This window comes from Ochotona princeps, chromosome 23 (assembly GCF_030435755.1).
Source record: "Ochotona princeps isolate mOchPri1 chromosome 23, mOchPri1.hap1, whole genome shotgun sequence".
NCBI classification, from domain to species: Eukaryota; Metazoa; Chordata; class Mammalia; order Lagomorpha; family Ochotonidae; genus Ochotona; species Ochotona princeps.
The window spans coordinates 21,857,010-21,884,983 of record NC_080854.1 but is presented as its reverse complement, the minus strand read 5'-3'; the positions used below and the strand labels follow the sequence as shown (position 1 = coordinate 21,884,983).

Genomic DNA, 27,974 nt, shown 5'->3' with positions numbered 1-27,974 from the left:
TCTTACTATGAGTAAGACAGAGATGAGAAAAGTTGACCAATCCCAAAATTTTTAAGAGTTGGTGTTTTTTTCCCCTCCACCCTACAAAGTGATATTGCTTTATTGTTTGGCTCAGGTAGCTGGAAGAATAATCTCCCACTCCCTGGGTGTGACCATTCCTTTATAGATTAGATAAGAACGATTGATGAGCTTTTAAATGCTGAGAAAATGAACCAAAACTAAAATGGGGAGTTATTGGCCCTAGCCCAAGAAATGCACCAAGATAAAAGTGCCTATAGAAATTTTTCTGTTAAATGTTCCTCTACTTTTTGGTCTCTCTATTTTTTCATCTCTCCGCCTAGTATCAACTCTTTATCTACACAGTCTTTATCTTCTTAGCCCCCTAGCACTATCCTCAAAGATGTAACCCTGAATACTCTGTTAACCGGCAATATGTGAATCTGAATTTTTATAAATATTGTGCAATTAATTATAGCCATTCTTTTATATAGTAAAAGTCACATGTAGATTTCATGTAGAAAATAGATAAGGTGGATACATGTTGCTTTCTGGTTATTTTTTTAGCAATGCATCATTTTGAAAAAACTAAATTTTAGTTTTCAGAATAAAATTCAATTCAGAGTTCTCAGATTAGGTCCTAGTTCCAGAACTTATTGATGCTGAAGAATGGGAAATTGAACAGACAAGGTTCACGTGGACATGTGTGGCTCCTTGGAGCTTGGGAACTTACTGCTTCCCAACCTCTCTGCTAAGGAAGGCTTGGAGTCCCACTCTTGCTTCAGTTGCTCTTCTGGGAAGCTGGGCCAGTTGACTTGGTTTTTAGCATCCATATATTCTTTTTTCAGATACTTTCAAAAAAGATAAATTTAGTTTTAAAAAGATTTATTTTTATTGGAAAGGCACATATATAGAGAGAAGGAGATACAGAGAAAGATCCTCTGTCCTCAGTCTGCTGGTTCACTCCCAAGCGGCCACAATGGCTGGAGCTGAGTGGATCCGAAGCCAGGAGCCAGGAGCTGCTTTCTCCCATATGAATACAGGGTCCCAAGGCTTTGGGCCACCTTGACTGTTTTCCCAGGCCACAAGCAGAGAGCTGGAAGGGAAGTGGGGCTGCCAGAACACAAACCTCTCCTATATGGGATCCTGGTGCATGCAAGGTGAGGCTTTAGCTACTAGGCTACTGCGCAGGGCCCCATGTATTGTTTTCAACATCTACGAGACTTTCATTTCTTTTTCTTCTGCGAGGGACAGATCCTTTGCAGGAAGGAAAAGCACCCCATCCGGGAGCCTCATACATTCTATAGTCAACCTGAGACACTCTTAACAAACTGAGCCCCACTACATAATTCCATCATGGCCACTCAGCATTACACCAGCGAGGAAATGTGCTCCCCCTATTAACTCCCTAAGAAAGTCATGTGACAAGGTCTAATCCATAGCAAGAAATGCAATCCAGAGGGAAGAGGGCAGTTTGGGAAAATACAAACTACTCTTTTTGGAAGTCATGATTGTTTTGTGACAAATAAATAAATAGTCGGGGGACCTCTGGTCCTCAAAGAACTTCTTCAGCTGAAGCAACCTGCTGCCCTCCTCGCTCTAGCTGCTGCTGAGTTTCTCCCCTTTCCTTGCTGACACCAGTGTGCCCAGTGGAATCTAGCGGACCGCCCACCCACACCTCTCCCCCAGGAACAAAGATGTCTGTCCAAGGCCAGGTCCAACAGGTCCAAGCGAGAGTCGCCTTGATCAACCCATCCCCCACTCTGCACGACACATGCTTTGCTTTTTGCGGCTACTTTCTCTGGCGGTCGGTTTCTGAATCTTGGCAGGAGGACAGTCATTCCTTTGTGTTCTGCTGTTACAATGAGGTAAGCAGAGAAAGGGTCTTGGTCTGAGGCCGTCAGCTGTTCCTAATCACAACTCCCCAGCTCGTCGTGGGTCCGCCTCGGCTCTCCCTCTTGCTCTGCTTAGCACACATAAAGAAGATGAATTACTCTCTGGTCCCTCTTCAAAAAAGCATATTGTGTGGCACATTCCAATACTGTGAGCAAAGGATGGGCTAATGTGGAGGGTAGATGGGTATCTAAATCACCTCCCTGTGGGCCTCGCGCGAGCTGCTACGGGCCCTGAGAAGGGGATGTGGGAGCTGCGCCCTTCCGAGACAGTTTCCGGCGACCTTGCTGAGAGTGGCAGGAAGTCCCTGGGGTGAGCTGTCTGGCCAACAGCTTTACAGCCACCATGGTGTGACTGCTTTGGGCCGTAAGAGGAGCCTGTCAGTTGAGCAAGTCCGTTATAGGAAGAAGCAAAACTTGGCCACTTAGAGTTCCTACCAGCTGGTTTACCTGCAGAGGAAACTGGGATCCCGAAGGTTAAGCCAGAGGGTGCCAGGATATCGGAGTGAGTGGTGGTGGGTAGAGGGCCTCAGTTTACCCTCGATGCTTCCTTACACAAAAGCTCATTCCCAGAGCACAGCTGTAGCCCGGGGAAAGGGAATGTCTGCTTAGCCTAACCAGACTGAGGTCAAAAGTGATTTATTTGAATCTTTCTGCACTAATAATACTGTCTGCCTCACTGATTTTTCCTTTTGACAATTTTTTTTCAAAAGAGGATTTTTCTCTTTGGCTTTTTCTGTTCTTCATTGTCCTAGGGAACATTCAAGTTAGAAGAAAAAGACTTGTTGACAAGTTTTAAGGGTCAAATTAAAAAATCAATTTGCCTGACAGATTATTTGCCATCATAAGCAACACATTTGTTAAGGAAGCCTCACTTGTCATTTTTGGGCAATTCAACTTTAGAAAGCTAGTGTTTTGTGCTAATGAAATGTCAAATTCTGTGATCTTATGAAAAGCTATAATAGGAAGGAAACGTTGGCCAGGATGAAAACCCGTGTGTGAAAATACTTGTGATTTAATTGACTGAATGCTACACAGTTGTGCTCGGCTCTTGGTGGAACTGGTTTAGCTGTCTTCACTAGGAGTCATCTTTGATAAAAGTGAGCTGCTTACATTTGCAGTTTTTTGTTTGTTTTTTGGTTGGTACCTACAGTGACCAATGCTTTGTGCATTGTGACCTGGTACACTCCTGTAGACCCAGATCTGAAGAGCATTTCCACAAGGCCCTTACCTTTACCACATTTGATGTGCACTGGACTTTTCCATCCTATTCTGTGTTCATTGACAATACCGGTCGTGACGGGACCTCCCTGTCAGTTTTATGATCTACATAGTCGGCACTCATTCAGACCCAGCCTCTCGCCTCTGCATTGTTGGTTGTTTTCCATGTAGTCACTCCTTCTAGTTTGTGGATATATAGAATAAAACAATTACTTCCATGGGCTCATGTGCAAGAGTGAAATCGACTAGTAAAAGAGGGAACAAAGTATAGGAGTTGGGGGAGGCAATGAACATAAATGAGGACCAAGGTGGGTGGTGGCTGTTTGCCAGCCTTCAGACCTGTAGGAGGACACTGCCGTGAATGAGTGTCCCCACCCCCCAGCTACCTGTGCCCTCTGGGAATGAAGTTCAGGGTGACACTAGGTATGATGTCACCTCCCCACAAAGTCTGACTCTCAGAGTTCCAGACAAAACAGAACTTGCACTTTAACTTAGTGGAATGAATGACCAAAATTGGTCAGAATTTCAACATAAAACAAATGTAACTTTAAAGATTTTTTTTAATTGCAAAGTCAGATATACACAGAGGAGGAGAGACAGAGAGGAAGATCTTCCGTCCGATGATTCACTCCCCAAGCGGCTACCACGGCCAGTGCTAATCCTATCTGAAGCCAGGAGCCAGGAACTTCTTCCAGATCTCCCACACGGGTGCAGGGTCCCAAGTCCTTGGACCGTCCTCAACTGCTTTCCCAGGCCAAAAGCAGGGATGGGAAGTGGGGACGCCAGGATTAGAACCGGTGCCCATATGGGATCCCGGCGCATGCAAGGCGAGGACTTTAGCTACTGGGCCACTGCGCTGGGCCCAACAAATGTACCTTTAGTACCTGAAATTCATAGAGTAATTCTATGCTGAACAATAGAAGCAATAATAAGACTGATGAATTGGCAAATAATCATTGAGTTCCTCCCATGTTCCAGGCACTGAGGGTACAGGAATGAATGAAACTGATCACTCTGGTCTCTTGGCACTAAAATTCTAGGAAAGGGAGTGATAATGTCATTTATCAATAGTCCTCTTGGTGGTTTCTCTGATTTCACAAGGTAAATGACTAATATTTTACAGATTAATATTTTAGATGAGAAAACCAAGGCTTAGAAAGGGCACATAGTGCCCCAACCAAAAATGAAATCTAAGCACTCTTTACCTTCAATTCTAGATCCCATAGATTCATAGAACTTTTTTTAAAGGTTTATTTTATTTTTAGTATTAAAAGCCAGATATACAGAGAGGAGGAGAGATAAAGAGGAAGATCTTCCATCTGTTGTTTCACTCCTCAGGCGGCTGTAATGGCCAGAACTGAGCCAATCCACAGCCAGAAGCCAGGCGCTTCTTGGGTCTCCCATGTGGCTGCAGGGTCCCAAGGCTTTGGGCTGTCCTTGACTGCTTTCCCAGGCCACAAGCAGGTTGCTGGATCAGAAGTGGGGCTGACAGGGTACAATCTGGTGCCCATATGGCATCCCGCCGCATGCAAGACAAGGACTTTAGCTGCTAGGCTACTGTGCCAGGCCCTAGAACTTTCCTTTTTTAACAATCTATAAAGGAGCCAATAGGAAGTGTTAGAGGGCAGGAAAGCTTCATATGGCCTTAGACACAGATTTCAGGTCAGTTGCTGAGTGGTGCTACTTCATCCCTTCACTGCTTTTGGTTCCCCTCTCTCGCTTCCTCCTTCCGATTTCTGCAGTGGGTCCTACATCTGGCAGCAGTGAGCAGCGCTTGGCACAGGGAAGCCCATTTTCCACCTGTAGTATGGAACGTAGTGGTAGAGTTTCACATTTCCTTTTAAAACTCCAGCACCTTGTATTCCCATGAATACGGTACACAGCAGACCCCGTGCTTGATTTCCTTGTTGTAAATTTGCCCGTCTTGAAACTGCAAACAGGCAGCTTTCATTAGATGAGTTCTGGAGAAGTGCTTTGCAGAGGAGCAGCACTTCCAGAATACAATTAAAACCTAAGTACAGCAGTTGCCATCACCCTTCGCTGTCCTGCCTGGGCCTGGGCCTGGTCCCAGGAAGAACAAGGAAGCATCCTGCGAAAAAAGCAAAATGACAATTTGAAACAGAAGGCTTCCCTAGAGTCCACATTTCAGAACCAGGAGGAGTAACGGAAGGTGGAGGAGAGGAAGTGGTTTGAGGAGTGGGATACTATGCTAGGTTAATGTGAAAGAGGTTTTCAGCAGATGGGAGGTTAAAATCCAAGCAAATGATAGACCCTTGGAAACTGGCATTGTTTGTGTTAGTCTTCAATACTTGGCTGAATATATATTGCATTTTTCCAAGTATTCATACCAAGTATTACACTCAAAGAAATCTAATTTATAATACAGACTTAGAGTTCCACATACATATTTATGAAATATTTTCTCCTGCTCCTCAAAAAAAAATCACTAATTTGGTGCATATTTGTTGCATGAAACTGATTAGCAAATGACTATCTTCATAAATAAAGAGGTCATTCAGAGAGGGTCTACCTAAGAAGCCGTTGAACTTGACTGGACAATAAGATGCTGGACTCTAGGTTTGGTATATGCTTGCAACAGGGGAATCTCAACTGAACTTGAACTGTGGTTATGCAACGGGGTGGAGGAATCCACCATGGTGGGAGGGGTGGGGAGAATCCCAGTACCTATGAAACTGTGTCACATAATACGATGTAATTAATGAATTAAAAACAATAAAGAAAGAAAGAAAAAAAACTAAAAAAAAAAATCATTTATTCTCTGAAAGGAATAGCAATGAGCCATTTTGTTAATGAATAGAATCATTGAAATATGAAACACTCTCCAGTAAGTATTTCAGTTTTGTTAGAAAACATGGGGTTTGGGGCTCGGCAGCGTGGCCTAGTGGCTAAGGTCCTCGCCTTCATCCCATATGGCCGCTGGTTCTTATCCCAGCAGCTCCACTTCCTCTCTATCTCTCCTCCTCTCAGTATATCTGACTTTGTAATAAAAATTTAAAAAAATCTTTTAAAAAAAAAAAGAAAATGTGGGGTTTTTACATTTAAAAATATTTTACCTTGTTTTATGATATAGTTCCATAGATTCTAAGATTGCCCATGCCCTTCACCAAGGTTCCCTTCCCCTTCATTTCCCCTCTAGTTTTACATAAATTTAAACATAATCTGTAACAGAACATTAGTGAACTCACAGTCCAAAACTTTGAGCCCACACTCAGAATGCTGTGATTAGCTCTGGATAATGGCTGAAAGAGGTTTGATCATTTTACTCAGCAATAAATTTCAAGTGTAATCTCAAAAAAAAAAAAAGAGGTCATTGTCTATTTGTGTCAAGAAATTCCCTTTTCCGCTTTTCCCCAAGTGCATGCTGCTTAAAATTTCCAGGTGTCTGAAGCAAAGTTTTAATGTCCATTCTATAAAGTGCCTCATTCCATTTGTTTTCAGTGCTGAACTCGTTGGTAAACATTAACTTGTTGTACAGAAATCATTGCTTGCTTGATGACAGGTTACTAATGGACAGCTTTTCAGAAAGTCAAGTCCAAGTGCTCAGCCAGGAAGTCTCCCTGGCCCTCCATACTTCATTCATTTGAACTTACTATGCAGTACTGGGCGAATCGGTTACCTTCTCTGACCTGTTCACCCATAAAATAGTGTTGGCAACATTCGCATTACCCAGCTGTCCTGAAGTTAAAAGAGCATGTACCATCGGTCAGAGGTGGCACTTGGTGAGTCAGTGGACCAGCGTAAAAGTTAACCCCCAAGATACCAATGTCTTCCTTACTGGAAGAGCCGCCTTAGCCCCTGGAGCAGTGTCCCAGGGTTCCTTTAAGAGTGACTTGACTCTGATGGCAGATTAACTTTATAATAAAGATGTCAGCATGTCTCGAATGGAGCTAGTTTAGCTAATTCCAGACCAGATGAAGACAAAGAGACCAGTTCAGATCATTATCTGCGGGACCAGCTCTGGAATGCTTCTCAACCATGGATTGAGATGAATGTATGGCTGTTGTAAGACACTCCCACCAGTATTCACATAGCCAGATGACTTCCTACCTTCCCACTGCCCCAGTTCCCTTTCATCCCGTTTGTTTTTCAAGTGATGAGGCTAAGTGGACTTTCCTCCTTCTTTAGCCTTTAGGATGTTCCTGCCAAAGTTCCCATTTTGACACAGTGATTTAGGACTTTGCCCTTGTCCCTAGCCAGGCTCTGTGTTTAGCGTCAGGATGAAGCAAGCCTGGTATTTCATGACATCAGGAGGAGTCGATGGTCAGAGTCAGATGAGGCACAGCACGAATGACATCCTGCTCGCCTGGGGTTTTGTCTCCCAGAGCTCCTCACCTGGTTCCAGCAGTGCGAAGGCCACTGTGTGTGCTAACAGGTTGGACACCTCTGCCACTCCTGTCCTGCCACCTGTGTGGCCTTGCTCCTGGTGATCTCCTCAGTTTCATAAGCAGGAGTACCAGGAGCAGAGGTGGGCAAGCAGGGCTGCAGACCTCCTTGGGGGAAGGACCAGCATGGAAAATCCATGATCTTCTTAAAGGAAAATGACCTTGTGTTGACTGTTGATTCTGTGTTTATTGCCCCCCAAAGTGCCTTGATGGTTGGCATTCACTGATTCAGAATTAGGGAGTGTGGGAAAAGTTTTTCATTGATTTTTCTAATTAAACAAGCTACAAGCTTCATTTCTCAAAGTTGACAGGCCTAAAATGAGTACTGGGTTAACAGTTTGCCATGGGGGAGGGAGGAAGTTGAAGCCTCATTCTTTGTGGATTTGGTTTCCAGCATGCTGTCCTGACCACTTGGCTTTCCTTTTGACTCACTGTAGCCAGGAATGGTGGGCTGCAGCTCAGAAGAGAGCTGCATGAGAACAGACAAGAAAGAGGAAGAAAACCCTGCTGCTTGCCCCTGCTCGCAAGGCTATCCCAGCCCATTGTGCTTATCCTGCTCCCCAGGCTGGTAGGGAAAAGAGCTGGGAGAATGACAGGCTTTGGGGGTGACACATTCCGGCAATTATGGGAGAGTGAGCCCCTTCCCTTTTTTTGAGCATAGAAAAGTCTAGATATTTTGAGAGGTGAATCAGACCTGAGAGTGGAAAGAGGGATGGGATACTTTAGGGTGGATTAGTCCACTTATAATGTGGTTGAGTGGTACCATCTTAATAGAGGTTGGGTTTCCTGAAAACGAGCAGGAGCGAGTAAGGAGAAGTACACACTGAACCCCAATGCCAAAGTTAACCTCTTCATTTATAGAAGCTGCAGCTGGTATTCTCAGAGGGCAAACTTTCCGTAAACTTAAGTATATACAATCCAGATTTTAATTTCTCCTCTATTCTACTTGCTGTTATCAAAAACTTTAGTTACTTGTTTTTAAATTTGCTTTGTAGTTTGTAATTAAAAATAATTGTATATCATGAAAATTATATTCAAATATAAATGAAATGATGAGTTGATGTCATGGTTTCAATTCACACCTAATTTAATTAAGCAAACCCAACCATGTGGTGATCACATTTTTTGGTATATATTTTTAAATATCCTGTATAAGTTAATGTAAAGTCATTACCTAAATATTAAGACTTAAGAATCTGAGACTCCTCATTGATAGGATCAAAGCATACTCTTTGAATACATGTTGAATAGTAAAGTGTAATTGGATTATATTATCTAGTTTCAATAATCTAGTTCATTGGGAAGGATGAAGAAGGAAGTGAGGAAACAACTAATTTAATCTTTTGAGATCTTCATATTCAAAATATTGATTGATTTGGAACGCAGAGTTACAGAGAGGGAGAGATGGATCCTCCATCTGAAAGGCATGGCACCTTCTTAAACCTAGGTAGTACCTGGCCAGAGGTGGACCTTGAGGGTGTCTTGCAGATCAAGACACACTCAGGTGTTATACACCTGCTTGGACAGCAGAGAAAGGCTGTGCAGTTAAAACGTCCACCAAAATGTATATATTTTTAAATTATGATTGCGTGAGATAAATGAAACAGCAGAGGAAATGCTTGTGAACTTCGACCTTTTATCCCAATGTCTACTTTAATACTAACTGAAAACAGGTGATCAGAATGATAGCTTAAATTACACATTGGAAAAATACAACTCCCAAATACTTAAATATTTCTTTTGAAAGAATTGAATGTGTCCATCTGTGTGAATCACTAGTGCTTGCATTAACTTGCCAGAAAATTTTTAAAGTATTTCTCCTTATATCCACAACATATACTCACTACTCACACTGTTTTCCCCAGCTAACAGTTAACTAGGAAATCATTTGTACTTTGAAATTATCAGAGAGCAGATTTTTGTGTGTGAAATCAACCCCTGGGAGGAAAAAAAAAATCACAACAAATAAAACCAGTTGATTGTGTATTTGCTGATGCAGTTGATTTCTAGCTATTCTATTGCTCTTCCTCTTCACCATTTATGATGCTTTGTAAGTTTGGGGCCAAATTCCAAGATGTATATATATAAAAACAACAACAACAAATCCCTTTGCCAGGTGGGATGAGGGCAGGGGACTATAGAAGGAAATACTGCTGCCACTGACTTCCACTGTAGAACTCCCTGGAACTGATTACCTGAAAATCTTCTGTTTGCCTTCCCCAGGAATGGCGGCCCTAGATAGTAAGGCGTCAGGAAAGATGGGAATGCGAGCAGTAGTCTATTACATGACTACCACCATCATTGCTGTGGTGATTGGCATAATCATTGTCATCATCATCCATCCTGGAAAGGGCACAAAGGAAAACATGCACAGAGAAGGCAAAATTGTACAAGTGACAGCTGCAGATGCCTTCCTGGACTTGATCAGGTAGGTCCTCGCAAGCCCGTCCCTTGGAGTACACTTTGCCCATCTCCTCTCTTTTGGACCCTTGGAAGAGGTATCTGACTCAACTGGCCTTGCCAGGCCTAAAGGAAGGGCACATTTTTGCTGCTTTTCAGCAGAAGCTAAAGGAAGGATATGTTTTCTGGTCTCATAAAATGAGAGAAGGGAGTGCTGTTTCTAAGAGTCAGAATCTGGTCACTCAGTTCTCTGTTCCGACATACACCTTGAAAAATTACTGATTCTTAATCCACCTTTTTATTCAAGTGTGGTCTAGTTATGAAGTCTGCTGATGAAAACTCGTGATCTCTATCATCTATTACGCACATCCATGAAGTTCCAGAAGGAACACTGGAGATGATTTGGTCATATTTGTCCTGAGGTTTTCCTCTTGTACTATGAAGAAAGGAATTGATAGATTAATAGTAAAGATTCCAGTCTGGCTTCAGCATTGTTGTTTGAACAAAATATACACCCATTACAAATGAATCTTAAATAATGCTTGGGGTAGACCTAGATACAGTAGGCTTAATATAGAACTATGAAGTCATACTGTGATCTCCCCACTTTCTCTGTCTCTATACCTGTTCTTGTATCACTCATACCACACTCAGACACTGGAGAAAGTGTGCAAAGGCATTGAGGGGGTGGGTTAAGGCAAGTTATGTGGATAATGAGGCACCAGAGAACAGCACAGTGGAAAGCTGTTTTGCCACCCCGAGCTGTGAAGAGGCACAAGAAGGTGGCTGATGCTAGAACCCAGAAGAGCTGCGGCTAAAGGAGAGGGGCTCAGAGTGGGAGCTACATCGTTAACTGAGGAGAGGAACTGCTGCTTCACATCAAAGAGCGAGCCAAGAAAATATACACATGGAATTGGTCTCCCTCCAGCCTGTGATCTATTGGTGCAGGCCACTCGGTCAATCTCGATGAGAAGCCAGAAGGCAACAGAACCCACAGACTGCACTCCACAGGGCTCAGCTTTCTAGGACGTATAGAGTAGAATGAAGGATGAGTTGAGAAGGGCAAGTGGAAGATATCCCAGCACAGGCCTCTAGATCCCCACCTGTTTAGCATTCACCCACTATGTAGCCCCAGCCAACCTGTCCTCCCAAAGTTTCCTCCCTTATTCCCATCTTTCCTTCTTCCCAGCAAAGTGATTGTTTTGTCAATCACCAACACTGACTCTAAGGGGTTCTCCACTGACCATTGGAAAATCACTCCTCTAAAGCATTGGGTTCACATGCCAACCAAGGAATCGTTCTGTGGAAGGTAGATTCAGATTTAGGGAACACTAAGTCTCCTAGAGAAATGTGTCTCAGTCCACCCATGCGTGACTTTGCAACATCTGTCTGGGTAAGCATCAGCCTTCTTTAGTTCATCAGAATGACATTTCCTACCAACTTAGCCTCAGTTAGTATGTGTTCGTTCAGCTCATATAGCTGGTTAAAACTTGTCAGTATGTTTTTTATGGACTTTGTCCTCAAGTAGTCTGGATCAGGAAGGAGTGTTTTGTTATATTTTCTTTCCCTATAATTTCTACTGTTCGGAGAGCTAGAATCCTGTTATATCGAGTCTGGTTGATCCCTCAGAGCACCATGTGCTTCTGTCCCTCCTTGACGCTTTGGCAACTCTGAACAACCTCTCGGGCTCCCACCAGTTCAAATTTTGTGGTCGAGCTCTCCAGCAGCCACCAAAGAGCCTCAGAATCTCCAGTAATTCAGTGGCAGTATCCATCACCTGGATTTCAGGAGGATTTATTATTTAGGATAACCATGTTCTGACCATGATTTTAATTTAGACTACTCAGGGCAATAGCCAAACACAGCCATTGCTAAATAGCACCTCAGCCAGAATATTGATGGCCAGTGACATTGCCCTTCCCAGTTTGATTCTTCCTTTGAGCAGGGTTTTAATGACACTATGACTGAATGAAGACTCCCCCTGCCTCCTAAGAGGATAGATGAGTTGATGGTCCTTAAGGAATTTCACTTACCTGGCTAGTCCTTAGGGGTGTATTCAAGTCATCAAATCCAGCAAAATCTCTGTCCATTGACTGCTTGATTCAATATACTCCCAACCTTAGTCATAATGAAACAATATTCAAGAAGCAAACTTACAGTATGGGAAGGTTTTCACGTGATTGTTCGTTTCTTTGCAGGAACATGTTCCCTCCAAATCTGGTGGAAGCCTGCTTTAAACAGGTAAACACAGCCACTAACTCACCGTTCAGATTCCTCTTTGGCATACCAAACCAAGTGGTACAGTCTGTTTTTCTGTGATATTACATCCCTACATTAAGAACTACTCTTGCCAATCAGAGGGGAAGCACTTTTTTTCAAAGTGTCTTTTCCAGGAGAGGGACTCTGACCTTACACTGAAGACTTCTTAGTCTCCTGATACAATGTGTCTTGCATATAATTTCTCATTGATTCTCTGTTATTATTAAGGAGATTAATTAAGAGATCTTCCTCCTGCTTCTACTTCCTCACATGTAAAAAGTCTCCCACCCCAACACAAAATATATTTACAACTTGCCTTCAGGAAAGTTAGAATATTCTGGAATCTGGGTTTAATATAAAAATCAGTTGATCTATTTCTACAAGTCTACAAAAGGTCTTACAGATCTGAAAGGGGAATGCTATCAGAAGCGAATGTCATTATCATTTATGGGATGCCTGCTCTGGGCCAGGCATGTTATACTTAGTCCTCACATAACTCTGGGGCGTATCATTGTCTTCATTTCACTGTGAGACAACTCATCTGAGAACCCAGGGAAGTTACGGAACAGGGACAAGTTTTCACAGGTAGTAAGTAGCTCAACTGTATTGACTCCAACCACATTCTGTCCTCTCTGCACCGTTCCACTCTGCTTCTCGGACAGGGATATTCAGGGTGCTGAGCTGTTGCCTGGAGACCAGTGAGGTCCAGTCCTTCTGGCCTCTTAGCCAAGCAAGCCCTGTCTGTGTTGTACATACAAACACATTTTGTTAAGGCAGACAGCATGGGACACTCACATCCCATACTGGAGTGCTGGTTTGGATCCCAGCCACTCCTCTTGTCAGTGGTAAATCTTGGGAGGCAGCAGGTGGTAGTTTGTGTGCTTGGCTCCCTGCTGCTCATGAGGAAGACAGAATCAGAGAGAATTTGGGGCTCTTGCAAGGTTTGTGTGTGTGTCATAGAGAGAGACTCTGCCTTTCAAGTAGAAAATAAGTATTTAAAAAACATAACACTTTAATATTTGGAGATAAAATTAACAAAGTTCACTCTAAATTCATGCCATAAAACAGCTTTTTTGCTTAAAATATTAAAAGGAAATAGTTGGCCCTTGTGAGTTAAATAACACTTCCCAAGCATTTCTGCAGAAAGTGCCAGTTCACTCCAGTGGTGAGTCCTTAACCCTTCTGCTTAAAATCTCGGTAAAACACTGACTTCATGGAGAACTGGGCTTTTTGTTTACTTACTTATTTGATAAGTAGATCTTCCAAAAAGATGTAAAAAGCCAGAGCTCTCCCCACAGGTTCACTCCCTCCACTGGTTTACCCCCAAAATGCCCACAGTACTCAGGACTGGGCCAATCTGAAACCAGGAGCCAGAAAGCCAATCTAGATTTCCCATGAAGGACAGAATAACTGGAGTCATCCCCGCTGTGTGCATCAACAAGTAGCTGGGAGAGGGAGAGAGTTCCAACACCAGCCCTCCATTACAGGATACAGCTAGAAGCTTAACCCCTAGGCTAAATGCCCACCCTGGCGACTGGGCTTTACCTGTTCAAGTCTTCCCTTGGACTTTTATTTCCTCTTTTTTGTCTTTTAGATTGCTTGAAAGGCAGAGTTAAGTCAGAAAATGACAGCTGTATCTTTCATCTGCTGGTTCATGCCACAACAGCTGGAGCTGGGCCAGTCTGAATCCAGGGGCTTCCTCCAGGCCCCCCATGCGGGTACAAGGGCCCAAACACTGAGGCCATACCCCCACTGCCTTCCCAGGCCATGAGCAGGGAGCTGGAATGGAAGTGGCACAGCCACAACTCAAACCAGCACTCATATGGGATGTTGGCTTAATTTGCTACGTCATGGTGCCATCGCTTTTAATTCCCCCTTTTTAAAGATGTTTATGAAGACTTTAGTAGGTGATATATCTGCATGCTGAAAAATTCAAACAATCCTTTCTTTTAAAAAAATCTAAGGGGTCATATTCTAATAATTCTAATTTCACATGTTTGGAAGCAACTGTAACTCCTTTCAAATAGCCAACGCCAGCACCCGGGCTGATAATTGTAGTTGGTCAGTGATATTAAAAAAAAAAAAAACAACCTGCTGATTTCCACTTCTTTCAGATGGAAAAAATTCTGACTCGAGCAGATTTACTGAATTTGCTTTTGAAGGGGAAGCAAATGTATCTCCCCAGATCTGCTTCACTTAGACCAGAATGCAAATGAGATTCCAGTTCTTGAGCAGGCTTCAAACTAAGGTGCAGGGAGGCATAGGAAAGGCTGAGCAGGATGGAAAAAATCTACCCTGTACAAGCCACAGAACTCATACACAACCTTTGAAATAGAGATTTGGGAGCTGACAAATACGAGACAGACAAGCCAGTCTATTGTCATTGCTTGAAATTACCCATCCGTCCCACTGATCATTTAGGGGTGCCCACCGTATGTACAGCTGGCCATATCTTTGGGAAGAGTGGTTTACCTGGAGACAAGAGAGTCCCCTATTTATTCCTGGTAAAGAGAGGGCCAAGCACTTCCTGGTGGGCTGTGTACGCTTCCCCAGCCTAGATCAGTCCTCATTCCTACAGTCTCACTCTCGCTGATGCTATAACCCATGCCACCAATGCCAGGCATTCTCCTTTCATTAAAATCTTGGCGGGATGGGCTTCCTCGCGTCCCATGACCACAGTAATGCACCCAGTGTCTCCCGTCAGAGGCATCTATGCAGCAGCTATGGGGAAAAGACCATCTCTGAGGTAGAAGAGAAATGCCACTGTGGACTTGGAGAAAGTAAGTTGTCATCCTCAACTATTAAGCATCTATCGTAAGCATTGATAATATTAGGAATGGCTTGAAGAGTGTTGCTTTTGGAACACTTCATAGCCACTGAAATCTCCAACTAAGCCTGATCTCTGGAGGACTTGGTCAGTGGAAATCATTAGCAGACATGAGTACTTTATAATTTTAAGGTATTATATGTCCTGTTTGATTGGATCAGCTCAGCAATTGTGCAACGTAGAACTAGCACAGTTATTTTATTCATAGCTGTGGGATTTGAGAGGATATTTGGTGATTTTGTGTGTGTGTGTGCCTATAGCATCATCCTCACAAAAAAGAATATTATGCTTTTAAAAATTCAATTTATAGTTATTTGAGTTTTGAAAGAGCAAAAACAAGTGTGTTTAGTGTGTCTTTAGCAAAGTTTTAGTTACAATTTTGTTACATATGACGATTTCTATGTATTTGTGTTTTGAGAAAGTCGTGGGGGGGTTGCCACAGGATAAATGAGTGAGCTGATAGAGGGAAAGGAAAGAAGGGAGGGAGAAAATGACTTTATTCTTAGGACACAAAGCAGTATATATCACTAAGGAAAATTTGGACAGCAGAGAATTATAAAGAACAAATGGAAATCACCTTTAATCCCTGTTGTGCTTTTATCTTTAAGTTTAAAACCACCTATGAGAAGAAAAGCTTTCGAGTGCCCGTCCAGGCCAATGAAACACTCGTGGGTGCTGTGATTAACAACGTGTCCGAGGCCATGGAGACCCTCACACGGATCACCGAGGAGTTGGTACCGGTTCCGGGATCTGTGAATGGGGTCAATGCCCTGGGACTCGTGGTCTTCTCAATGTGCTTTGGTTTCGTGATTGGAAACATGAAGGAGCAGGGACAGGCCCTGAGAGACTTCTTTGATTCTCTCAATGAAGCCATCATGAGACTAGTGGCCGTGATTATGTGGTATGTACTTCCATTTGCTCAGGATGTGTATAGCCATCAGCAGGTGTTCTGTATTGAGGGAGCTGCCAACAGGTAGAATGGCTGCAGTGATCTCATTATCACACACACACACACTTCAATTTCTGAGCCTACCAAGGCCTTAGATATGTCTGCAAGCCTCTCCTAACACGTTCCGTGGCCTTGTCTTGGAAAGATGTCCATTTTATCCTAGTGGAAAAGGAATTCCACTCCTCACTCCTCCATTTTAGATCTATGTAGTCATGACTTCATCTATCGATAAAGTCTACTATACACTAATCATATGATGCTGGTCATTGCGGATCTAGCAACGAAAAAAAATTGATGTCCTAGATCTTAGATGCTTTGAAGACAGATAACAAATCCATCAACCATATGCTTTAGTCACAACTGCTATGAAAAAAATAACAGCAAGTGACTGGAGAAAAGGCATGAAATGTGCTGCCATGATGGTACAGAGAGGCCTTGGAGAAGTGACTATGTTTTGTTAATACCGGAAAGACCGGAAGCCAACTGTACAAAGGCATGTAGAGGGAATTCCCAGCCGAAGGCAGCAAATGTAGAGAGAAGTCCCTAGACCACTGGAAAGAACAGAGGTTGTCTCTCTGGGTCAGCCTTAAACACACAGGGCAGTTTTGTTGCCATACCTGTAGGACTCCTGGAAAATGCCAAGCATGGTTTATTAAAACTTCCTTTCATAAAGCATGAAATAAAATAAAAAGCCAGTTCTCCAGGAGAACACTGACCTTGGAATGTAAGCTCTCTTTCCAGCAGGGAGAGAACTGTTTACTTGGCGTGGGCCTCGGGTTGAGGAGTAGCTTCTCCTTGATGTTTCAATGCAGGCTCTTCTCTGCCCGAGGCAGGAAGGCGTCCCTGGCTAAGGAAAGCGATTACTCATCGACATGATCCAAAATGACCTTTGTCCTTATGCCACCAGAACCAGAGAAATCCATTTTTTCAGCAGCTAGTACAAGAGGGATATGAACCAGGGCACAAAGATGTACCAGAACGGGGTCTCCAACGGGAAGGCTCCTCTGAAGTCCGGGCAGGGCTCAGGGTGAACATTCATCTTCACATTATTAAAATGCCTGCACCTTTCACCTCTCCTGTGAAAGAAGCCCATTCAAAGACTGAATGAACCTCACATGTAGCTTGCCTTGCAATACACTCACCCCCACACCCAGGCCTGAGTGATGACATCTGGGAACAGGTACCCCTGCGATTTCCTGGCCTGTACTTTTAAAGAAGCATTGTTGGATTTCCTTTTTTTCTCTCCAATTTGAAATCAGTTCTCCACAGTTGCCAACAGACTCGTCTCCTTGAAGGCAACTGGCTCCTTTATTTTCGGTAACATGAGCTTGGTTGTGGTTTATGGTACAGGGCAAGGGACATGGAAGCTGGGTGGCAAGGCCAGTAAGCAGCAAGGGTCCTCCCGTGCCTGTGAATTACTTAGTCCGCAGGGAAATATGCCCGAATGCAGTAACCCGGGGGTAACACTCCTTCATTAGGACCCCTGATTGTGCTGGTCTGTATGTGCACATTATTCGTTTGAATAGTTCTGAATGTATTTTCGTCACCTTCTATTTATGGCAAATGGTGCTAGTTTTCTATTTGTACTCTAAGAAAAAAAATTTTTCCTCATAAGTAGACCTCAAGAGAAAGGAGATTTGAGGAGTACTAAGAATATTATCTGTGCTGTGGAGTTCTGGGGAAAGGGGCCATGGAGTAAAAGAACTAATGTGCAAACCTTGTACACTGACATGACCTTCTGTGCCTCTCACTTTAACTGGCAATCCAGCTCAGGCATACAGGATATCTGCCAAGGTCCTTATATGTCAGTCCAGGGCAGGTGGTCTCGGAGGATCAGAAGAGTGACCCAGGTCTGAGGAAAATACGTCTATCTAGGAAAACAGGTGCACAACAAAACTTCTAGACCTGCCTTTTCCCCACAGTATTAAAGATGGGGAGGTAGTCTGTCCCAGAGCAATCCCAAGTGAGAGGAAAAGCCAAAAGCCAGTTCTGTGATAACCAGGGGGCCCTTAAACATAATGTAGGACCCAGTTTCTACAAGTTTGAATAGGAGCTAAAGCAAAAATGTTTGAAACCCCTCCCTCTCCTTCTCTTACCAGTCTGTACTTGGCAGGAAATGGCCCATCAGACCCAGTCACCTGTGTGTTGTTCTCCACAGGTACGCCCCTCTGGGCATCCTCTTCCTGATTGCAGGGAAGATTGTCGAGATGGAAGACATGGGTGTGATCGGGGGGCAGCTGGCCATGTACACAGTGACGGTCATCGTTGGCTTGCTCATCCACGCCGTGATCGTCCTGCCACTCCTCTACTTCCTGGTGACACGGAAGAACCCGTGGGTTTTCATTGGAGGATTGCTCCAAGCCCTCATCACAGCTTTGGGGACCTCGTCAAGGTGGGTGTACCTGTGTCACCCACGCCTCAATGGGTTTGGGAAACTCTGCTTTGAACCAGAGCCCCTGTGGTTGAAAGGAGGAGGAGATCTTTTATTCAGGGTTTGAAGCTGCCAGAAATAATTGCTTTTTAAGGTTCTTGGTTTGAAAGGCAGATTGACAGAGGAGGAGAGACACAGAAACAAAATCTTGGACCCACTAGTTCACTGTCCAGTTGGCCACAGGAGCCAGAAACTGTCCAGGTCTCCTCTGTGGGTGGCAGTGGTCCAAGAACTCGAGCCATCACCACATGTTTTCCCAATTGCATTAGCAGGAAGCTGGATTAGAAACCGGAGAACCAGACCTCAAACCAGCACTATAAGTTGGGATGCCAGCCCTACAACAAGCAGCTTAGCGAGCTGTGCCACAATGCCAGCCCCTGAACTGGCTCTTTCCCTTCTGAAGCTAAGCTGATCTAAGTGGGCTTCACAGAATGGCCAGCTATGCGTCCTTGTGGGGACAATATTGAAGCCATCTCTCCTGCCCATTGTCTTCCCCCGCTCCCAGCTGGCCTTGCCTGAGGGAGGTTGCCGTGATGGGTAAGCACTCACAAGGGGAAACCTCTCAGAGGAACCCAGGCACAAGGAGAGCTGCCCAATGACCCCAGGAAAGGCCCCACGCTTGCCAACCCCTCTCCCCTGTTCACACAAGTGCTGACTTAGTTCCCTTTAGGACATGGGACAGGAAGGAACTGTCTGTCCAGGAGACTAGACAGGGTCGAAACCAGCCCCTCAGCTGACACAAGCTATCTCGCTTTCCCAGTTCTGCCACCCTCCCCATCACCTTCAAGTGCCTGGAGGAGAACAACGGCGTGGACAAGCGCGTCACCAGGTTCGTGCTCCCTGTGGGGGCCACCATCAACATGGACGGCACGGCCCTGTACGAGGCCCTGGCCGCCATCTTCATCGCTCAAGTCAACAACTTCGAACTGAACTTTGGCCAGATTATTACCATCAGGTACGAGGAAAGTTCTATGCAAACAAAAGGCTGAGGTCTGTAGCACAGAGGGTAAAAACGGAGACTTGCCTGCCGCTGTATCGGCCTCGCTCTTTCTATAGGTGACCGTGCTGCGTGTTGGGTTTAGAAAGACCTCCTGTGAGTAGATAAACACACATACATTCTTGTTTACACTGAATGGAATCCTACCATCCCTAATCTGCCTCTTAATTTGTGTATCAGCACATTTAAGATACGCTTTAGGGTTTACAAAATACTTCGTATATACATTGTATTTTAAAAAGCATTAAAAACATGCTATCTTACATAGGTAAGGTTAGAAAGTGAAAATGTACTTGAAAAAGTAGATGAGCTTTTCTGGGGGGTTGACTTTTAGGAAGTGTAAGCTAGATGACCAGACAAGCAGGTTGAGAAATAGATTTTTACAGAGAGTTGTTTTTTTTTTTTAACTGCTGCATTTCAGGTGCTTCGTGAAAAGTACCTGCCCTTTACATACCTATCCCCGGTCCCTCAGCTTCCCCTGGGAGAGGCAGCTTCTCTGCCAGCTTCTCTGGCCACCTTGCAGGCTGTCTCTGGGCACCACAGGCATATTCACGCAGACTCCCCACTCCGGCTTCTGGGACAACACCACGCACCATGTCTAAGGCCACAGAAGACTTCCACCCTCATAATCCAGATCAGCTTTTTTTCCTTCATTACTGTGGGCTGTTTAATTACTTTGATCTGCAAAATACAACCTTAAGTCGCTTTGCAGGGTTGGGGGGTGTCCCCCACAAATTTTTATTTTTGAAATTATGCTGCACAGAGACAAGTTAAAATAAGATTACAACAAACATCCTCTTCTAGACCCAAAATTGATTGATTGGGCATTTTTGCATCTTTCTCTCCTCTGTCTCACATGGTCAGGATGGATCTCTAAGAGAACAGCTTTACCTGCAAGTTCAAGATCTTTACAACCCTCCATGTAATAGGGAGATGACTAGAGCCAAATCTAATCAACTCTGTGGCATTTTATACTGTACAAAATGCATTCAGGGATATGCAAAAGCAGACAGCCTCCAGTTGCTTCATTTAAAAAAGGCATGCTAGACCCAACTCAAGGTCATACGTCATCTCCCTTGACGTATGATTTGCACATGACAAAGAACAGTACGATCCCCGGCTCACTGACTGTTTAAACCTCAGCTACACATACATGAATCATGTCCTCTCCCACCAGCACAGCAAGCCGGGCCTTAGCCCTGAGTGTGTGTTTTTTTTTTTCAAAGATCTACTTCCATTGGAAAGGTGGATATACAGAGAGGAGGAGAGACAGGAAGATTTTCTGTCTGATGGCTCACTCCCCAAGTGGCTGCAACAGCTGGAGCTGAGCCAATCCAAAGCCAGGAGCCAGAAGCTTCTTCTGGGTCTCCCATGTGGGTGTAGGGTTCCAAGGCTCTGGGCCATCCTCAGCTGCCCTCCCAGGCCACAAGCAGGGAGCTGGATGGGAAGCAAGGCCGCTGGCATTGGAACCGGCACCCATATGGGCTCTGGGCACGTTCAAGGCTAGGGCTTTAACCTCAGTGATATTGCACTGGGCCCCTGTGTGTGTTTTTCAGGGCACACTTTCTACTTGGGAAACGTTTTTTTACACATCTCCCATTTCCATATTTCTTTCAACAGCATCACAGCCACAGCCGCGAGTATCGGAGCAGCTGGGATTCCTCAGGCTGGCCTTGTCACCATGGTCATCGTGCTGACATCTGTAGGCCTGCCCACTGATGACATCACACTCATCATCGCAGTGGACTGGTTCCTGTGAGTACTCAGACTGGATGCCACTTCACATTGGAGGGTCCCCTTCTCTGCTGCGCTAGGCACTGAACAGCCTGCCGTCAAGGGGTCCTCCAGGAGGGGCAGCCAGACCTGCAGTTAGAAGGTCTTCCCTGCCTTGAAACAAGCCCCAGACACCATGTGCTCTAGCTTCCTTATCAGCCAGGAGGGCACATCTGGCAGCTATCCTTCTCACTCCAGGAAGGCATTCAGGGATTGGGAAACCCAGAGGCTGTGAAGCCAGTGTAAATCGGCAAGGCCGTGTCCGCATTGCACAACGTGGCCCATGGTGGCTGGAACAGAGCTGCATGCTGGCTCAGGCCCTTCCTCGTTGTGCTTCCCATTCCAAGGGCATAATGCAGCCCAGATTGTCCCATCCAAGTCCGACAGAGCCAGGAGTGGCTGTGCAGACAGGACCTTTGGCTCCAGGGAAACCTGCATGAACGTGCCCTCTCTGCTCTCGGACCCTAAGCCCCAGCCCCCATCCCTGCCCCATTCTCCTTTGCCCTTCCAAGTAACAGTTTCTGCCCCTGGGCGCTCCCAAGTTTCCTCCCATTTTAGAACAATCTTCCCCAGGATACCTAAAACAAATGCCTAGTGGAAGACGGTAGGTGTTGGAGGCAATGTATGTTGACCTGATGCCAACCAATGAGCATGAAGAGTGTGAAACTGGGCAAATTACCCTACCACTACCCCTTCCACCTCTTTAACATGGGAATGCTCATGCCTGCTACTTGCTGGTGGTGCCATGAAGGCTATGACCAAGGGCGCTACACAGCACCGTTGGCCACAGTCTGCTCTCCCAGTGTGCAGACTCACTTTTATGGTGCAAAGCAATGGTTCTCAAAGTTTTTGAGCTGTCCATTTAAAAATGTATTGAAGGACCAAGAAAGCATTTTATCTCTGGGTTACAACAACCAATTTTGTCAAAGTAGCAGGCATTTGGCACATGGTTAAATAGCCACTTATGATGCCTATAATCTATTTCATAATGCCCAATTCAAGTCCTAGCTGCTCCACTTCCCTTTCAACTTCCCAACAATGTGTTCAAGTGCTTCGTTCACTCCCACTCACCCGAGAGACGACCCAGCTGTAGTTCCAGGCTCTGGGCTCCAGCCTGGGGCAGCCTGGCTATTGCAGGCAGTTGGAGAGTAAATGAGTTAGATAAAAGCTCACTCTCTCCATGTCTCTTTGCCTTTCAAATAAAATGACTATCAATAGACATTTTTAAATATCTGTCAGATTATAGAAATGAATTGTTAAAATTTCTATTTTAAGGGAGATAATAGATTATATACCAATATTGTCCCACTTAATAGCAGTCAGCCGGAGCCCTGGAAGTCGTTCAGTGCACTGTGACAGAACACATGACACAGTCTCTGCAGGATCCCACCTCACCAGAGAGAGAGAGGGGAAAGCAGCACATTCTGAGAATGGCTCTCTGGGTCACACTGAGAACCACTGGTCTAGATGCAAGCCAGCCCAAAACAAAGAGGAACTTGGATCCCCACCCTCCCCACCCCCGAGTTAGGACTCTAGCTAACTACAATCACATTACTGATTAAAATGAATCAGCTCTATATTCTTATAACTTTTAGCAGCTACTGTTAGAAATGCTGCCTGTCGGTTATATATCCATGCATTTGGGAGAGACACCAAACTGAGTCCGAAGGGCTGCTTCTAGAGACTTCTCTGGTCAGTTTCCAATGGAAATGAAATTGTTAAGGAGCCTCATGTTCCCTTCCCTCCACACCCTGCCCGCAGGGATCGCCTCCGCACCACCACCAACGTTCTGGGGGACTCTCTGGGAGCTGGGATTGTTGAGCACTTGTCACGACATGAACTGAAGAACCGGGACGTTGAAATGGGTAACTCGGTGATTGAAGAGAATGAAATGAAGAAGCCCTACCAGCTGATCGCCCAGGACAGTGAGCCTGAGAAAACCACTGACAGTGAAACCAAGATGTAGGCCAATGTAAAAGAAGTCTCGCGTGAGCGCCAGGTGTTGTAAAACCATCACACAATGAGTCCCTCCCCGACAGCTCCTCCTCTCCAGCAGGCCTCTCCTCTCCCTTGTCCTCCCTACTCCAACAGGATTACAAGGTGTTAATCCAAGCACAAGGGAGGATTTGGCAGTGACCCAAAATGTACAATTTTCACCCACATTTAAAACTTCTAGATCATGTCATGTTTGTCTTACCTAACAAGGTATACCAAAAATAATCTTGATGAGATCTGATTAATTTATCTGATATATGACCCCATAAATTGATCTTTCATTAAGTTAAAAAAAAAATAGTCTGGTTAAAAACACTTAAGTCCCTTACAGCCCAACTGGGTTTTTAGTCTCAAAACTTAACTTGCTGAACTACAATCAATGATCAGGTGACAGTAGAAGGGTTTTTTTTTTTTTTACCTTTTTCTTCTGATTGTACCATTATTAATAGTGGGACAATATACACAGACATCTAGCAACCTGGAGAGGGGCCAAAATGAAGTTTCTGAGTGGCCTTGCACAGTCACGGTATCCTCTGTCCATGAGCCCCAGATACCCAACATCATACCCAGATGCCTGCCATTCTGTGAGAGAGCCCGCCCTCTGGTTCCCCTGCATCAGGTATGCTTCCAAACAATACCACTCCATGGAGCATGCAGCTTTCCAAAAGGGCACTTAACATGTCCCAATAGGGGCAGGATGGCTCAGTGGTTCCCTGGGTCTCGTGTCCAAAATGGTCAGCTAATGTACCAGGTGGGAGGCCATTCTAGGAGTTGGGGGTCATTCTTGGAATCCTTCGCTCAGGCTTTCCCAGTAAGAAAAAGACACCCTTCTTTCCTGCCATCCCAGTCTGAAGGAATTACTCGGGGGCAAATGTCCCCTATCACTCCACTGCTGACAGACTTTGAGAAAAATGGGGAACCAGCAAGGGAGCTCATTTTCTTACCACAGGACACTGAAGAGCCAGAAAGAACGGAGTTTATGGTCATGCAAATACTGAGAGGAAAGGTCTTAGGAAGAATTTAAACAACCGTTGTTGTTTTTTGTTGTTGTTTTTTAATCTGAAGCATTTCTTCTCTCCAGTTTAAAACCACTCCCCCCCCCCCCAAGGAAGTCTAGGTACGAAAATATAAACTCACTGCTACACTTTATAGAAGCCAAATGAATGCACTCCCTAATTAAGATCCATGCACTGCATGGGTGGTCTCTTATCTGAAAATGACTTTAATCAAAAGTGCTTGGAAGGAGAGAAACAGGATATTTCTTTGGGTTGAATTCCACTTACCCGATCGCTCAGAACTTGCAGCTGGAGTGGCATCTGCTTCTGTTTTGTCTGTGTCCCTAAGAGAAATGGTAGCAGAAGAATCAGTACTGTGACAATGTCAGCGAGGTTGCAAGACGAAACAGCAGTTTCAGGTGAGGCAGCTACGGGATTTCTAGATTTCATGGCCCTCAAGAATATCCAGTCAAAGACACTCGGTGGGAGTGGTCAGTCAATCCCAGCTGCCTTGGAGTTTGCCTAAAAGTGGTGACAAATGAACTTTATTATGCTAACCAGCAGAAAATCTAGACATGCAGCCTCTGATATACAATTAGATTTTTTGATATAGATCCCAAGCATTATGTGCCTATAAAAGCTAACACTAGGCCTCAACAGCAATCATGTAACACCCAGGTTCTATTTGGGAAACACTACAAAACTTAATGTACATGGTTGTCATGATGCTAGTAGGGCAAAAATTAATCATGTCAAATCAATTCTGTGACATCATGTGATCTTTTTGTTCTATACTAACCATTTGTTCTGGAAAGCAGGTCCTCTAGGGTAACTCACCACCCCAGCACAGGCACCCAGTGCAGACTGGGAAACATTACTTTGTAGAAATATTTCCAATTAAAAGAAAAAAAGTTTTACATCCACAACTTTGCTACTGGTGTTTATTCTTCCTGAAAGAAAAGAACTGTTCACATGCAAGTATTGCCACGAGCTCAGGATGGCTGGGCAAGGACGCCTCACGGCCGGGTCACATCTTGCAAGGACCAGCTGGGGGAACCAGCCCCAGGGAAACGAGCCCTCGCTGCCTCTCCCTGCCCAAGCCCTGGGGCTGGCCATGGTTGGTCCCAGGAGGGGAAGGGACCCCTGTGTGTGAACTGTCTGCACCTACTCAGCCATGTCAGATTCCAGCTTCTCAGATATGCTGAATCATTTCCACGTTGGAATTCGAGGACTGTGCTACTGAAACCAATTCTTCCCCAAAAACTAATTTCCTGCCTGACCTTCAAATGAGGTAGATTTATCTCCATGATTACTCGCTGCCGTTTGTGGAGAGAGCTGGAAAAGATCTCCAGGGCTATTCCAGAAACAGCCATGATGCCAGTGAACCGCTCTATTGGCCAAGAATGACCAAGGGCTCCTTCTCAATAAGGGGAGGGTAGGCCATGTCAAGACACAGCGGACTGAAGCTGTGCTTGAGGGACCCCTCAATCCAACCGTTAACTGGGGGGAGGGGAAAGAGGAGTCACTCTCGGGCAGGGTCTCTGGACTCCTGTCTACAGGCTCACAGACCTGAAAGTTATGAGCAGTTTTCTGCACTGGCTTTTTCTGGAAGCTACAAACCCTTGCTTTCCACCAGTTTCTCTAAAATGGTCTCAGACCAAAAAAAGATAACAAATCCACCCAACATGTTACACATCTGGTACTTGCATGGTCCAGGTGGGAAAAGGAGGGGGCTGGACAGCAGGGTGACAGCGAGCCATTCACGGAAGCGCCTCCCTCCTGGGCAGGGTTGTCTGGACGTCTGGGGTGCAGCGTGCTCTGCTCTGTCACCTGTGGGAGCCAGGGGAGAAGCCCTTTGGGATGAGGCACATGGCAGCTCAGACACAGTGAATGCAAGGGCGGAGAAGTGCGTCCCAAAAGCAACCAGGGAGCAGTTCAGGCGTGCATCGTTAAAATAGATAGCTGTGACTTACACTTTGAATCTACCCTGGGGGGCTAAGGCGCTTGGCTTCCAGACCCCATCCTGTTACCACCCCCAGCCACTTAAGCAGGACGCCTTTCCCCCAAGAGCAAAAGTTTCGCCTGGCCAGTAAAATCTTGCTTCCTGCGGGTTTTCTTATTATGCACCCGGTGGGGAAAAAGAACCCGAAGCCCGTAGCGCTGTTAACTGCGTGGGGCTGGAGGAAGGACTCAGTTCCCGCCGGGAGGGGGGGTCCTTTGTGGGGACCACGCCACCAGGGCAGCGCACGCCCCCGTTCCGGCAGAAGCCCGCTGGGCACTTGACCCCAGCAGCTGTCATTCATTCTGCTCGGGCACCCGCCTGGGTGGTCTCAAAACTCGGGCAACAATGCACAGCTCTGTGTGGCCTCGGCCTGGGCCAGAGCAGTCGCTAGGTGTCACTCAGAGGGCAGGCTTTGAATGAATAAGCTGACAGGGGAAGGAGGAGAAAAAGACAGGAAAAGCGAAGTGGGCTGACAGGCAGTGTCTTGGGGGGGAAAGTGGGAGAAATTTCCGGGACAAACTGGGGGAGTGATACTCAAAGGGGCCACCAGGGGGAGCTCACCCTGGGCCGATGGGCACGCAGCTCTTCCCCGGAGCAGCTGAAGGTCTCGCAGACAAGCCGGCTTCAGCAGCGCCCGGTTCCAAGGACCGCAACTCCGACTTTGTCTGAGAAGGCCATCGCACGGTCTGAAGTTCCTTCTTGTCTCCGAAAAGAACCCCTTTCCTTCTGGGCACCCCCTGTGTCAGCTTCCTTGTGCCTTTCAGCATCCGATGGAGTCTCTATCCTGTCTCCCCAGCAGAGGGTGGCATAGTAACATTTTGTAGTCGATCCCTCTCGATAACTACCCACAAACTGCTAACCTTACCTTCTATTTTAAAACCTGCTTTTTGCTGAACCCGACACACACAAGGAGGGTTGGCAGATACCTTACCAGACATCCCTGTGACATCGGAATTTCAAATAAGTAATAACAAGTTTTACTATAAAGTAATAGGGTGTGTATAATATAAGCACATTGTAGAAAATGTATGGGGCATACGTATTAATCTGACCACCTTGCATGTAAGTAAAATGAAGATTTCAAGACCACCTCTGTTGGCCTCAATTACCTGAATATTATAGGTCAAAGAGTTTGTGCATGTCGGGCTAGTCTTGTCTAATCACCCCAATTTCTGATTTCTTTCTGAGGGCAAAAACACACCTTAGAATGTGGTCCAGATCTGATGTTTAGTACTGGCTGTCTCTTGGGGACACTAACATGTTACACTAAGATGTAAGAAGCTCATGATCACCTTTAAGACTTCACAGAACTGTCTGAAATAGACAGCGCTGCATTGACCCGTGCTTGAAATAGCACCAGGACTCACCTGTTTTTTTCTCCCCTCTCTGATTTTCTCCTCTTCTCCCCACAGGCCCCCCCCACACACACACACAGAATATTTCTGTAATCCAATACAGGACTGAAGCATCTGACATTTCCACACTTGTTTTCCAGTGATGGACACATTTTTTTCATTTAGGGGGCACCTTTTAGAAAAATAGCCCCTTTTTTTCATATTGTGCTATTTAAAGACCATCATTTTCCATTTGTCATGTTGGCAAGGAGGCATTTTTCAAAGTTTCTTTAGGGAACTCAAACCTTTGTGAGTGGGAATTATTCCCCCCAAAAGACCCCTTCTGTTAGCCAAGGCTGGTGGATAGGCACAAACAAGGCCCAGCTGATGCTACAGAGAGGGCATCAAATCATCAACTTAACAATAGCATTTACATAGCCATGTTAAAGAGGGCAGCGAGGGGTGAGCTGGGTTGACTCTCCTATTCCAGGGTCCGGCT

General features: G+C 45.3%; 1 protein-coding gene and 1 long non-coding RNA gene across 3 annotated transcripts in view; one reads left to right on the top strand and one right to left on the bottom strand.

Moving 5' to 3' along the window:
- Positions 1 to 23,491, top strand: part of SLC1A3 (solute carrier family 1 member 3) — an 80,666-nt gene extending 57,175 nt beyond the window's left edge. For both annotated transcript variants that reach the window (XM_004583651.4, XM_058680025.1), the window contains 7 exons: positions 9,737 to 9,941; positions 12,112 to 12,154; positions 15,608 to 15,900; positions 18,107 to 18,340; positions 19,140 to 19,334; positions 20,997 to 21,131; positions 22,911 to 23,491. In XM_004583651.4, coding sequence (XP_004583708.2) covers positions 9,737 to 9,941; positions 12,112 to 12,154; positions 15,608 to 15,900; positions 18,107 to 18,340; positions 19,140 to 19,334; positions 20,997 to 21,131; positions 22,911 to 23,115 — 1,310 coding nt within the window. In that variant the 3' untranslated portion in view covers positions 23,116 to 23,491. The remainder of the gene's footprint in view (positions 1 to 9,736; positions 9,942 to 12,111; positions 12,155 to 15,607; positions 15,901 to 18,106; positions 18,341 to 19,139; positions 19,335 to 20,996; positions 21,132 to 22,910) is intronic.
- On the bottom strand, positions 18,138 to 22,317 carry LOC131483120 (uncharacterized). The gene is made up of 3 exons (XR_009247532.1): positions 22,221 to 22,317; positions 19,161 to 19,348; positions 18,138 to 18,260 (listed from the first exon to the last, which is right to left on the bottom strand). It is a non-coding gene; the product is annotated as an uncharacterized LOC131483120 (long non-coding RNA).
- Positions 23,492 to 27,974: the final 4,483 nt, after the last annotated feature.